Genomic DNA, 15,394 nt, shown 5'->3' on the forward strand with positions numbered 1-15,394 from the left:
TTAAACAATGTAACAATGTTTGTGGACTTTAGACAAAAGGCAGCACAGAACAGTGACTCATGAAAGAAGGGCCCAAAGCTAGCCCTACCAGTGCCCCAGCTTATGGTTTGGAGAGTTTACAGAGCAGAGTTAAGGGGAAACAGAGGACTGCACAGAGAGTGAGCAAGCTCTGAAGGGCTGCTTAGCATTCCCTGCATCTTCCTCTGAGTACTTACTGATCAGCACATGTATGTAAAAAACTACTAAGGCCAAGGCAAAAACCAATATAAAAGAGTAGGTAGAACAGCGACCTAGATTCATATATGACTAGAAATAGTTTCTGATGTGACCAGGTGGAGTAGAAATGTCTTATGCATAAGGTAGTATACTCAGAAGGGAATGGCCTTGATTGTGGAGAAAAATCTGCTCTGGACTAATGGTTATTCTCATCTGTTTAACAAAACTTGTATAGACTTAAAAGTAACAAACTGTATCCAAGTTAATGTAAGTGCATCCCTAACAAAGCTCAAAACATCCTAAAGAAGTATAAAAATATCCAATACCCAATAAGACAAAGTCCATAATGATTGGCATCTGACAAAAAGTTAGGAGACATTCAAAGTAAAAAATGTAACTCCTTATAATGGAACAAAACTCAACAGAAACAGACTCAGAAATTGAACAGATTATAGTATTAACAGACAAGGACACTGACAACCTTTTTTTTTTTTAATGTTCCCAAAGATAAGGCAAAACATGAACAAGAAAAGAAATGAAAAAAAGTTAGAAAGACCCAACTCTGTTAGAGACAATAAATACAATGTTTGTAAAGAAAAAAGCCCTGAGACAGCCATATCAATGTTTATAGAAGCCCAATTTACAACAGCTAAATTGTGGAACCAACCCAGATGCCCTTCAGTAGATGAATGCGTAGGGCAACTTAGGTATATATACATCATGGAACATTACTTAGCATTAAAGGAGAATAAAATCATGTAATTTGCAGGTAAATAGATGGAGGTGGAGAATACACTGCTAAATGAAGTAAACCAATCCCCCCAAACCAAAGATTGAATGTTTTCTTTGATATGAGGATGCTGACTCATGATGGCCACTGGCAAGGAGGGGGCATGGGTAGAATGGAGGAACTTTAGATAGGGCAAAGGCAAGCGAGGGGAAGGGAAAGGACAAGGGGGTAGGAATGACAGTGAATGAGTTAGACATCATTACCCTAAGTACATGTATGAAGACAAGAATGGTATGAAAATACTTTGTGTACAACCAGTGACTTGAAAAAATTGTGCTTTATATGTGTAATATGAAATGAATTGCATTCTGCCATCATATATAACAAATTAGAATAAAAAAAGGTCCTGGATGGGATTAACAGTACACTAGATACTACAAAAGAAAAGATAATTAAATCAGAAGAAAAAGCAAAAAAAATTTTCAGAATGAACACATAGGGGAAAAATAGAATGCCAAAAGAAAAAAAAAAAAGAAATATGAATGAACTGTAGACAATTTTAAGTGGCTTAATGTACATTCAGAGGGGGAGGAAAAGTGCTGGACAAAAACATTGGAAAAATAATGATTGAGATTTTTCTAATGAACCACAAACTCAGAATGAAGTTCATCAAATCATAAGCACAGAAAAATGCAGAAATCTACACCACAACACATTATATTCAAATTAGTTAAAATAAGTGAAATAGGGAGAATCTTTAAAGCATCCAGAAGACATACTATTTACAGAGAACAACAATAAGAATGCTAACAGGAACAAAACAAGCCAGAGATACTAGTGTTAACATTTTTAACAAACAGCAAAACAAAGTTCAGAAACCTAAAATTTAATGTCTAGCAATTTAAAAAATTTAATGCAGAAAAACATTTTCAGACATTCAAAAGCTGACACAACAGTCCTACATTAGATTGGATGATAAATACTTCAGGCAGATGGTAAATAAATAACTGGTGGAAATCTACACAAAGAAAAGAACACTGTAAATGATAAAGACATGGGTCAACATCTTAGTTTTAATATTTCCTTAAAATAATTGACTGTTCAAAGTAAAAATAGTTAAGAACGTGATCATTGTATACAGATGCAGAAGTAAAATATATCACAACAACATCAGGAAGGCCTTGGTGGGACAACATGGTGTCTCAAACATGGTGAGACACAACTTGTGTTTACATAGTACCATGACCTTTTACATATCACCAGTTTCAAAATCTTTGTCCTGAAGACTCCTACTTTCCACTCTCATTTCAGTTCTCTTTGTCACATATCTTAAACTTTAAGTTCAAAATTCACAATATAGAGTTATGTAATTTGTTTATATTAATCTCATTCTAATTCAATAATCAAATACAAAAGAAGCAATATTGTTATTTCAGCTTTATTTTTTTTTTTTTGGTACTGGGGATTGAACCCAAAGGTTCTCTATTAGGAGCTAAGGTTACAGGGATGTGCCACTACACCCAGCAGATTTCAGCTCTTGATTACAATAAAGTTCCACACATATTCCAAAATTATTAGAGGTGCTTTGTAATATATTTGAACCAATCTATTATTTTTAAGTTAAAATAATTTGATCTTCATTTTTTTCTAATCATATTTACCAAAGATAATATTTATAATACTTTTTACTATAATTTTATATTTAAATAATTTTGAAAGGTTCTTAATGCAACTAACAAATTTATTCGTGTTGACTTTTGTCTTTAATAAGGTCACACACAGTTTGATAGGAAATTTAATCTGTTTCCCTACTACAATATATATTTATGGTGTATATCCAGTACAGTGTCTTCAGGACTGTACATCTACAAATCTAATCAAGATCAATGTATAAAAAATGTAATAAAACATGTAGGATTTGCAATATGGGATTTTATGTGAATAAAAAGTAAATACATATCTTATATATGAGAGTACATTAAAATACAGCTTGGTTAATGAATATACAATCAAGAAACTGGTGAATTCCAAAGTATTAGTATACTCCAAAACTATATTTAGAAAATAAACTTAAAAGTAGGCATATTAATACTTCTGCAAAGAAGATGAATAGCATACAACATTTTAATGGTCCTCAAAAATACACATTTATCATTGCCAAATTCTATTATGAAGTCCTACATCAAAAGGTAATAACTTTAACCTAACTTACACTAACGTACATAACAAAAAAGAAAATAAACCATTTCAAAAAAGGTTATTATAGTAAAAGGATTAGAAAAAGTTTGGTAACTGGAGATGCTATTCTGGAACGTATGCTACTAGTTGAAATGTACAAGCTCCAACTTAACAAATGTTTAAAATATTTGGGTTTTTAAAACAGTGCCAAAATAAACCACAGCTTTTCTAGAGATGACATATTTAGCTAAGCACGAGCAATATAAATCTTTCAACCATTTCATGTATTTGTTTAAAAGCCTCAGAAACCACGTGCATTTCTAATAAAACACGAACAAAATGCTGAAATCACTGGAGCTCAACAGTTGACTTATAAATCAATTTTTAAAAAAGGCAAATGTGATTTTCAGTCTGAATGGGTATATCTGTATATATGAATAGATATGTGAACGGTACATAACAGTAACCAAGAAAAATAATATCTGTGAAAATCTGACTTCCTTCCAAGCCATATGTGAGAAGACAAAATGTGTCATGGCTATTTTATCATTTAATGCCTTATTAATCATGACTATTTGAAAATGGTAACTTTAAAAAATAATTATGATCTTAAAAAATACTACATATAAAATGTTTTTCTACATATACAATGTGACACTATTCAATATTAAAACTACAAATCTTTAATATTCTTTCTTGTGAAATAAACTAATTATATCAATAAGTGATGTGATTATAAAAAGATTTCTTAATTTTTTTTGGGGGGAGGGTTCTGGGGATTGAACCTTGGGCATCATGCATGCTAAGTCTGAATTCTGCCACTGAGCTAAATCTCCAGCCCTCTTAAGTTTAATTGAATAAGAAAATATACAAAGGATCAATCTTATCACTGAAAATAATATAAAATATTTCTTCTATAAAATATGTAAACTGTTTTAGTTACCTTTAAATATAATGGTTTATTTATAAAAGTAGAATAAAAATATTTATATTAATGATTAATAATTTTGCTAAAACTGTCTGTCTACACATTGCTTATAACCAATAACTTTGCTTATATATAGTTTTACCTCTAATAGTTGTCCTAGGAATTAAAGCAAGTCTTGAAGAAGTTTATACTCTATATAAAGTATGGTGTTAGAATTATCATCAGGCCAAATTGAAAATAGTCCAAAGCACCTCAAGGTTATATTTTAGTGATACCTGAAGTACAGCATGCTGCTACTATCATATGATAGAGAGGTGGTCATAATATGATGTTATCTATGCATACAGTTCACATTATTGTACTTCATAGAAAGAAATGCGTACAGTCTTTAGACGGTTAGGGAATTCATATATATGTGTATAAAATAAATGGTAGAATAATAACAAAAATTACTAGAGTAAAAATCTTTACTACATTTTTTTTTCCTAACAGAAAGGTTTGAAGACCTATAGTTGCATGGAGTATAGTTATAAGACAACAACAATAACACTAATACTAAAGCCCTATAATCATTATTATATAGTTGACATAAATAATTTATTATTATTATATGGTTGTTGACAGGAGCAAATAAAAACAAAGATGTGAAGGATTTCATAAATCATCAAGTGTTAACAAATTTAGCATTTTTTCTGCCTTTCCTCAGGACTACTTATTTTTACAAGAAGTGAATTCTCATGTTACTATAGGAATTACACTTGATGACATTTAAAGCAAACTCACAGCAACATTGCTGAGCAGAATGAAACACTTCTGGATTTGTGCTAGGATTGAATATGTGGCTACCTGATTTTCAGTGAGTAAGGCTATTTTTCATACAAAACAAATTTTGACTATTTGAAATATTGTGTTGGTCAACATTTTTAACTTAAGAAATCAGTTGACAATATTTGGCTGTAATACTTTGCATGTGTTAATCTTGCAGATAACTAAGTCATTTTCAAGGGAATGAAACTCATTTTCAAAGGGATGGGTTATTTTTTGAAGATTATCTAGGTTGAACAAAAGTAGATATTAGAATTGTTTTGTAAATTTCACTTTATAATCATATTCTGTAAAACTTCACAATATTGATTATAGGAATTGGTTGCTCTAATTATATCATTTAGGTATAGGAGGAGATGTTTGGAAACTGAAAGATATCTTGATATGGCCCTTCATGTACTTTAAAATTCCAAAGTAACCCAAGGAAAGTTAGTCTGTTCTTCAAGACTAAACTGAAAATTCAAGTTTACTTGTGATTTCTTTTAAGAGGGTTTAGGAACAAACTACTTTGTGACAAGAACTGTTCTCTACTTACCTGCATTTCTTGGATGATTTAAAGGGTGCTGTTTCTTTAAACAAGGGGGTTTTGGGGGTTTAAATTAGAGCCCAGAGACAAGACTCCATGTATGACCAAAGTATTACACATGTCTATGTTTATATAGTCACTGGCCTATGAAAAGCTATGATTCTTTTTAGAACTATAGGGCAAATCCAGTTAGTTTATTTTTAACCCCTGTTGTGCCTTATTTTCAAATTATCATCATCTAAAAAAAATCATTACAAGCAGGAAACATGAGTAAATTCCAAATTTTAATGCAATGGGATAATTTTGTCAGTTAATTTAATAGCTACAGATTTACTAAGGAAGGAATGGGGTGTATTTAGCATTATGATTCTTCTGTCATCTATGACAAGCACTTTAAAATTTCCTACAAAGTAAATTAAATAATGGATAATCTCTAATGGCATCTTAAAAAATGACACAATACAATGCCTTGAATATACTTATCCTGAAAACAGGCAACAGTATCTAGTTTAGCACAATCTTAAAGATGAATTAAAAATGCATGTAAGTTTTTATTTGTCTACAAACCTTTCACTACTTCAATCTGTTTGTTTATTTCACCCTGTTCCTGGCATAGTCATTTCCTATTGCCCTTTCAACTTTTCACTCTAAAACAATGATGATTTTTTTGTACAGCCAAATATATAAAGTTTCAGTTTTATTCATGACATCATATGAGTAGAAGTGATGGCTATGCTTTAACTTTTAAGTTACCTCTTAAATGTTAATTAAGTTAATTCTTACCTCTTATATGAAATAAAGGCAACCTGAACCAAATGCAGGTTTACTTTTGTCTAAGTCCTACTATTTGCACATTATAATTTTATGGTATATTATATACTGAATTCCCCTTCTTTACAACAAAATTCAAACAATAATCTATAAAAAAAGATAATCAATAAGAATACTTAGTAGATTTGATGGCTTCTTGCCTTTTCAGATAGAGACATGCTGGCACAAGCTAATTTTCAAGACAAAAGTGTACCAGATCAATAGACAGAAACTTGGCAATTTCTACAGCTTAGGTGGAGCTTAGATAATTATCCAGTCTTAACATTAAAAATACTGACAATATGAATTTATAAATACACATTAATAATCTTCCATTTTATTGAATACAGTCTGTATTTATTTTTAGTAAAATAAAAATCATGTCCTGATGAATGTAATTTTAATGTACTAAACTCTCATTAAAGCAAATTATACATTTAATTTGTGGCATCTATTTGTAATATTCTTTAATATTAACAAAGATTAAATACGTACACTAAAGGAAGATTACAAACTCATGTCTGAACATCCTTCTTCAGTTACGAAATATACTCTATATTAGAAAATGCATTTATTTGAAGTTTTGACCTAACACAGTGGATTAAGGCTTAGACAATATTTACTTTGCTGCACTTTGATTCAGAGAGGGCCATATGTGAAGATATGATCCTGACCAACTTTACCATGTTTCTATAGTGGTCTCTTGGTAAAACAATTTATATCTCTAAATAAAAAGTTGAGATATAAAATAGTCACAAAATAAGCTGCAACCTTAGAGCTAGGATTGGTAAAAGTCTATAGTTTAATATATTTGGATAAAAAACTCAAGTCAGCAGCAAAGTGGTTAAACATTTGTGATTTGATTTTTTTTCTCAGCTTGGAATGTGGTTGGAGTGTCCCACTTCTAACAACTGTTTGCTAAGTTAAGGCTTTTAGTGTTTACACAGTGTTGAATGAAGCAGCCTGGTCACCAGATGTGATCGCTTCCCCCAGACTGTCGTTTTTTTTTTTTTTTTTTTTCTGTCAGATCACTGTCCTCATGGTCCCTGTTCCAACCTTCTTCCTCAGGACGTCCACCAGCCTTTCTAACCTAAGTTGGGGGCAGGGGAAACAGGAGGAAGAAAAAAAGAAAATAAAAAGTACAATTATTGTCAGGAATGATTTGGCTGAAAAAGAATAGTATTTGCCTGTGACCAAGCAGTCCTGGTAGTCATGTTAAGAAACAAAGCATCACTGTAAATGAGAGGCACTCTTGCAGAGTGCCAAGGATTTACTTTAAGTCAGATCTTCAGATTATGCCAGTGTTAAATGCTCCAAAATATATAGGATATTCATTTCAAGACATTTGGCTACTTGCACTAAGGGTGTGAATGAATCATTTACTATGCAATGACAGCATGGCATATTAAGTGTAGTACCAGCTTCAAACTGACTTTTACCTAAGAGAAATATATATATATTTTCTTTTTCTCTTTCTTTTGGTGATGCTGGGGATAGAACCTGGCTGGCTAAACAGGTACTCCATCACTGAACTACATCCCCAGCCTCAGAAACATATTTCATATAGAAATACTAGCAAGCTTATCCCTAGCTAAATAAGCAATACATTGGTTGGCATACTGTATGATTTTTTTTTGAACCCAGGCCTCATGCATACTAGGCAATCTCTCTTCCACTGAGCTATACCCCTGAACCTACTGAATAATTCTTATACATTAAATTTCTTTCTTTCCCCTAGAGTCAGCTGATGAAAATATAGATAGAAATTAGGTGGTTAGGTAGGGAAACTTTCATGTCCCAAAATATTTACAAATGATTTGACACTAGTACAACCAGATTTTCTGTACTACATTTTTAAAAAAGTTTCTATTCCTGAGTAATCAGTCTAGAAATTACCTGTATAGCTTTTTAATCAAAGAAGTATAACATTTTTAGCTGATTAAAACCTACCAATTAAACTGAAAAAAGAGTCAAAAGTTCAGAAGTCTATTCTGCAGTGCTCTTAGGCTACTCTGTGGGTGACAGAACACATTCATGTGGATCAGTGAGAGTTTTGCTTAACAAAAGATCATAAAAACAGACCATTAATTGGTTTCTTCTTTTATTTTCTTCACTGAAAGCATAAAACCTCAACCAAAAATCTCACTTGATATTACACACAAGTAATCTTTCTTATAAGTGAAAATCATGCCCAGCAGTTTTCAGATACACAATCCTCAAAGCTTGGTGAGCGACATAGTCTAGTTTGCTCCACAGTTTGCCTCATTTATATGGATCCATGCATGAGGGTCCTTTGCAAATAAACACAGTACAGAGCTAGACACTAAAGGAATGAGGGTATTCTTGGTGTCAAACATACTTGTTTAGACTATTTGAAGACTTTCAGTAAGGAATGAACAAATCAACTGCATATAATTCAGAAAACTAGTTCAAGTTTATTAGATGATTCTGCATATAGCAAAATTCTGTTAACAGAAAACAGGAATATTTCAGTGCATCAAAATCTTTGTCTTAAATAAAGTAGTGATCTTAGAATAAAATACAAATCTTGCCTGTCTATTATTATAGATTTCTTGACTATAAATTATACATAAATATTGTATATCTACTAAGACCGTCTAGAGGTACCACTAGAAGATTCATGGAAAAATTCACTGCCTTCATAGATGAGTCTATATTAGTTGAGCTTTTCCTCATGGCAAAAACTAGTGCTATTTGCTACTTGAATATTATACACTTTGAATATTATGTTTCATGGGACTGCAATGAATCCTTTTAGGCAAATTTTTATAAACTTTAAATTGTGGATGTGGGGGATAAAAATTTTAGTATAAATCACAAAACTACATTGTAAGCTTATTGCTAAACTCTGATAGTAACTTGAATGAACTGTTAACACAGGTTCCTGGTAGAAATCTTGACAAGCTATTATTAATACCATTTTTTTTGTGTGTGTAAGAGTCAGAAAATATTGCTTTCAAGTTGGTTAAATATATCCCATCCTTATAATAACACTGAAGCTACTAACTAGCTAAAAAAAAAAACACTTCCTCATAATATAAAAATAAGTTCTACTTGTGATTATTATTACTACAAATTCAGAATCATTAGAATACCAAATTACTGAGATGAATCTGTATTGTGCTTGTTTTGGTTTCTTCATAGATAGGCTTGTCTTTCGTTTCCTTTTTATACATTAGGGCATTTTTCCATTTAGAAGTCTTATATCTCTCTAAGGTAAGAAACTAGGAGGAAATACTTAAATATCATGCTTTGCAATGTCTCCACTGTATTTCAACAATTACTAGATCAACCACATTCTCAGTTTATCCAGGTTGAAAATTTGATCTCAGAAATGAGAAAAATGTCAATTACTTAGTTTTGCAAAAGCTTACTGACTTCTGAAATACAATAAAGCACCTATTCCTTCCTGTAAGGAATGGAATACACCTGCCAAACAGAGACTCTGCCAACAGGAAGGTAGGTGTGTGTGTCTGCTGGAGCACCTTGCAGGATTTGCCTGCAGGCTATTCTTCACTGTCCAAATCAACAATATCTTTAACAAAATAATATAGTTCACTAAAATAGGTTCCAAGTTCTTTACATACTACTGAATGATCTCTTCCAAAGAGCTTCATGAAATAGAAAAAAGGCTAGAGTTAGGGCTAAGAGCACTAGTTTTGGTACAATTGCATAAGAGAATTATTGGCTAGACAACTTTCTCTCCAGCAAAAGCATTCCTATTATTTAGTTATTCCATCAAACATGTTTAACTTTTTAAAATCCTTCTTCAGCAGAAGGAACCGGAAATATCCAAGTGAGATGGATAACAATCATCGTTCCAGCAGAGAAGACAAAATCACTAAAAATGTTCCACCTCAGGAATGTCATTAGTATCAAAGGTCTTATTCTCTTTCAATTATGGCAGAAGGATAAGAAGACTTAAAGTGTGATATATTTTTTTTTCTTTTACCACTATGGCTGTTCTGTTGGTCTTTTTTATGTTGATGTACTTCATCATTCTTCTTTATGTCTTTTCATGCATGCCTCAGGAGATATTTGCTCCTTTGATGTCACTTAAATGATCATGACTTCCAAATCCAGAGCCCCCTATTCCAAAATTCTCTTGAGTTTCAGACTCACATATGCAACTGTTTTCAGTATATCTCCTCTGGCTAATACCAGCATTATCTAAACTATGATACTCAGCATTATCTAAACTAAAACTTAATACTTTACCTCCCACACATATTTCTGTCTTTCTTATCTTGATTACTGTGATCATTCATTTACTCAACCTTTACACTGGAAAATTTTTAGAAAAACTTGGTATTTTTAAATTTTTTTTCACTCATTTCAACTTGAACCTATGAAAACTCAGAAGAAATAATGAAAACATTCCAGTTCATCTAGAAATATCATTTTCATTATATATATATATTTTTTTTTTTTTGTTCAGGTACTGGGGATTTAATCCAGAGCCTTGTATGTGCTAGTTGAGCACTTTGTTATTGAGCTATACCCCCAGCACTCATGTGAATTTTAGAAAGATTACACTGGGAAGAATGTATAGATGCAATGGAAACTTATCTTAGCCTAGAGGTAAGAACACCAGATGGCTCCTTATTAAAAAAAAATCCTGGGGTACAACAATGTGAATGTACTTAGTGCCACACTTAGTTAAAATGGGAAATTTTATGTTACAAATATTTTACCACAAAATATTATAGACTTGAAGAGCAGAGCAGCAATGTGAATGGGAAGAAAGGGATAAAAGATATCTAGATTATAGGATTAAAAAGACATGAAGGCTGACTCCCTGGTGTCTGTTCTAGGTAAATAGTGATACCCTAACCAAGGCAATGGAGAGGAAAAGCAGATTTCTGCTGGGGAGAACATGTGTGTGAGGATGAGTTCATTCTGTTACTTACATTTTAAGTACTGATGAAACATGTAAGTGAGGATGTTAAATAGGTGGTTGGATATAAGAGTTCTGTTAAAGAAAGAATTTTATGTAGATTTCAGCTGAGTCAATAAGTGTTTAGTGGATAATTCTTATGGAAGAGACATTGTGGCTTTGATTATTCAAAGAACAGGTCATGGTCCTTGCTTATAAGGATTAGCAAGGTGGGAAAATAGATCTTTATATGGTTAACACCAATACATTATTGGTAAATGCTGTAATAAAAGAATAAACACAGGTATTAAATAGAACCTAGCTTGGAAAGGAGAGGAGAGGTCTGTAAAGGTTTCCTGATAATGACTGTTAAGTTTTAAAGGAAAGGAAGAAAATTATCACCTCAAAAAAAGGTGGTGTGAAGGCGTGGCTAGGATGAGTGTTTCAGGCAGAGGAAATAATTTGTGAAGGTTCAGAGGTGGGGAAAACTTGATGTGTATCAAGCACAACCAATGGCATAATTTCTCAGGATGGTGAAATAAGAGGTGCAAGATGGCAGGTGGGTAGGTCAAGAATAGGTCTTACTTTGCTCACAATTAAAGCCATGGGAATGGAAATGTTTAGAGAGGGAAATAAAACAGAAGAAGACAGTGAAAGAGGATAGAACCAAAATGAATCAAATATGTAAGAGAAAGAAATTAGGGAAAGAATTTGAGAAAGAATAGTCAGAGAAGTAAAAGATGGACAGAGAGTAGAAGTACAGAATGGAAAGATGAGAACTTCAAGAAGGGAATGGTCAATAAGGTTAAATGAGTGCTTAAATAAGATCCAAGTGAAAAATACCTATTTGATTAAACAGGAAAGGATAACCTTTTTAGTGCAATTTTAATGATTCAATAGAAGTGGGATGAAGCATGAGTGGAATGTGAAAAAGGAAAGGTGAAGGATAAACCATTCTATAGGAACTTGGCTAGAAAGTAAAGAGGATTATAGTTATAGGAAATGTTTGGCTAAGGAATTTTTTTAAAAAATGGAAGATGTGAATATATTTGTGGATTATGGAAAAGAAGACTATGGAAAGATACTATAACATAAGGGAGAAAGATTATTTTTTTAAAGTAGGGTCACAGAGGATGGAGCCATAGGCATGATTTGTAGGATAATCCTTTAAAATATGACTGGACAACTTTTCCTCAGAGACCAAAAGGAAAGACGTGGGATATTATAGCTGTGGATAATTTTGTAGGTGTGGAGGAAGGAAAATGACAGAAATTAGGCCTGCAAGATTCTGTTCTTCCCATGGAGTAGGAGACACAGATCTCTGCTGAAAGTATAGGGTGAGGAAAAATGGTAGAAGGGAATAGCGAGGGTTTAGTAAGAAAAGAAAGAGAGGTATCAGGCTATGTAAGATGATTATTAGGTGGTATTGACAGTCTACCTATAGCTAGAATTACCATTTTGTAGAAGACATTGATCATCACAGTAATATCACTTTATTTCCTCATTAGCTCTATATACTGGAGGTAGATATGGAGAGGGCAAATTATATAAGAAATTCAGAGTTTATGACTTGTATAACAAATGGGCTGAGAAAAATAAGGGGATAAAGAGACTGAGTATCCTGGGGAGACAGATCAAACCTAGATTACAGATTATGTAGAGAAGAAAGCAAGTCTAAAAAAGACTGTAAGTCTAGGGAAAAAATGGAGGGAGCAATTGACTGCACGTTTTAATCTGTGTTGAGGCTAAAATGCAAGAGTAGTTGGAATAATATTGTGGTTATTATCAGAGAGGCAATTTGGGTCTTAAGATTTCAGATGTAAAAAAATTGTGACTGATGACAAGGACTGGGGTGCAGTTTAAGTGGAGAAGAGATAAAGGTCATTAACATTCAGGAGGCAAAACAACAACACAGGTTGTTGACATTGATAGTAAAGTTTCTTAGCATGAATGCAGAACTTGGGGTAGAGAGGAAGGAATTGAATCAGGTGCCTGAGACCGACACTAAATGAATAGCATTGACAGGAGATCAGTAAAAATCATTAAAGAAGAGGAATAGGGATGATCAGATTAGATGATGTAAGCCTTAACGAAGGAAGTGTTTTTACATGGATGAAGAAGATATGAAGGTATAACAGGGAGCCAGAAGAGCTCTACTTCTTATTATGTAGGGTATGGGAGAAAGACTAGTGTGTACTGAGTGGCTTAAGAAGAAATGTCCTTGGCCAGGTCAAGTTTCAGGCACAAAGTGAGTGTGTCGCCTTCAGTGCAGAAGTTATGGACAGACATGAGGAAGTACAATGGAAAGAAGGTTCCAGAAGGAAGATGGAAAAGAGCTAAGAATAGAGCAAAAAAGGAGGAGAGAATACTAGGAAAGAAGAAGCAAAGAATTGTGTGAGAGGACAGGTAATTGATGGGGCTTACCCACTCTCCCTTGCAGAAGTTGTGACTAATGAAATACAAAACTTGCTCAGTTTTAGCCATAGCTTAAAAGATAAAAATACAGACTAAGATACACAGAAGATTCATATAAAATGTGCATATATACATATTTAGGTATATGTAAAGACATATGAACACATATGCTTACAAAAGCATACATAAGAAAAAAGGAAATATCAAAGGGGAAAAGAATGTAGTTGAGAAGAAAAAAAAAGGAAGACTAGTCACATTTGAAACAGACTGGGAGAAAGTTGATAAGTGAAAAGGTGACAGTAGAAGTACATGGGAGAGTAGGTTAAAAAGTCATGGTGAATAAAGTAGAAACACAAATTAGTAGAAAATGAAAAGAATGTCGAGTTGAATATTAATTAGATTCTCAGAAAATTACTCCTTCTTTCAATAGAAAATTTGTTTTCTATTCCACTATTTGGAAGATTAATCATTACCTCATTGTCTTCCTATATGAGGAACTGTCAAAATGTTGAAAGAGTTAGCATATTTTTTTCTGAGTGTGTGTGTATGTGTTTTTCCAGGAGAATGCTTCTAATCTTCAAATGGCTTTGTAAATTAAAGTTAACAGACTGCTTACCATTACTTGCTGTTCTTTGTGTATCTCTGTAACATGCCACATCTTTAAAATATTGAGCCCTATGTAGTAATCCAGTCTGGTCATTACCAAGGTAAGCAGAACTTATCTCTCTCTTGATCAGGAAGGACATTCACTTCTACTGTAATGATGCCATGTTTCACCACTGGCTTACACTGAGCTTTGGGGCAAATGATTCACACACTAATACTCCAGCCTGCTTTGTTGGCAAAGCCAAGCCAAGTCTTTCTTTTTGTCATATACAATTACTATTTCAGTTATTTATTGCTATATAATAAACCACCTACACGTTAGTGACTTGAAACAATAGCTAATTTATTTAATCGTGTCAATTTGGGCTTGGTTCAGCTGGGCTGCTCATCTGCTAGTCTTGCTTAAAATCATTCATGCAGTTGTAGTCAGCTGTGGCTAGGTGGCATATGCCTCACAGTTACTTCCGACTTCTTGCTAGGACTTTCTCTTTATGTGGTACCTTATTCTCAAGTAAACAAGTCCAGATTTACTAACCTAGTGAGTGGAAGTTGGTGATACATAATAACTGGAATCAGTGAGGCTCTTAAGGCCTTGTTCTGAATTGTAAAACATCACTTGTTTATTTTGTTGGTCAAAATAAATCATAGTGGGGCTGGGGCTGGGGCTCCGAGGCAGAGCACTTGCCTAACATGTGTGAGGCACAGGGTTTGATCCTTAGCACCGCATACAAAAATAAATAAAATAAAGGCATGCTGTCTGTCTACAACTACCAAAAAAATTAAAAAAGAATCACAGCTTGCATAGATTCAAATAATGGGGAAATGGATTCTTCCTCTTAACAGGAGCAGCCGCCCCCCAAAATTTGTGACCACATTTTATTTCACTGTGGTAATGATCTTAAATGTAAGACTTTACATTTTCCCTGTAAGAGCTAGTTGGTAATTCTAATTTATTTTCCCAGCAACTATTATGTCGTGTATCCTTAAATCGCCTATCACTTCTTGTACTTTTAATAATACCACTGTTATTGCTTTTAGCATAGGAAATGAGAAAAACGTTGAACAGGAAAAATCAAGTATAAGGAGGAAAACTCTCAGAACCTTACAGAATATAATATGTATAAATATTCAATTAGTTATGACTGAACTGTGCAATAATTTTTGGTCTTGTCCACAAAAATATTTTAAGACAGTTTGTCAAATACTGCTGAAATCAAGATATATTAGAGTTGTATTATTTCTCTTTACCAACTAGCTATAGAG

At 33.0% G+C, this 15,394-nt stretch overlaps 1 protein-coding gene across 1 annotated transcript in view; it reads right to left on the reverse strand.

Annotated features, from left to right (window-relative positions):
* Positions 1–1,999: 1,999 nt before the first annotated feature.
* MIPOL1 (mirror-image polydactyly 1) overlaps positions 2,000–15,394 on the reverse strand; it is a 255,695-nt gene continuing 242,300 nt past the window's right edge. The window contains exon 11 of the mRNA XM_081290704.1: positions 2,000–7,303. Within this exon, the coding sequence (XP_081146830.1) occupies positions 7,237–7,303 (67 nt within the window). The 3' untranslated portion in view covers positions 2,000–7,236. The remainder of the gene's footprint in view (positions 7,304–15,394) is intronic.

This window comes from Spermophilus citellus, assembly GCF_964194105.1.
Source record: "Spermophilus citellus genome assembly, chromosome: 4".
NCBI classification, from domain to species: Eukaryota; Metazoa; Chordata; class Mammalia; order Rodentia; family Sciuridae; genus Spermophilus; species Spermophilus citellus.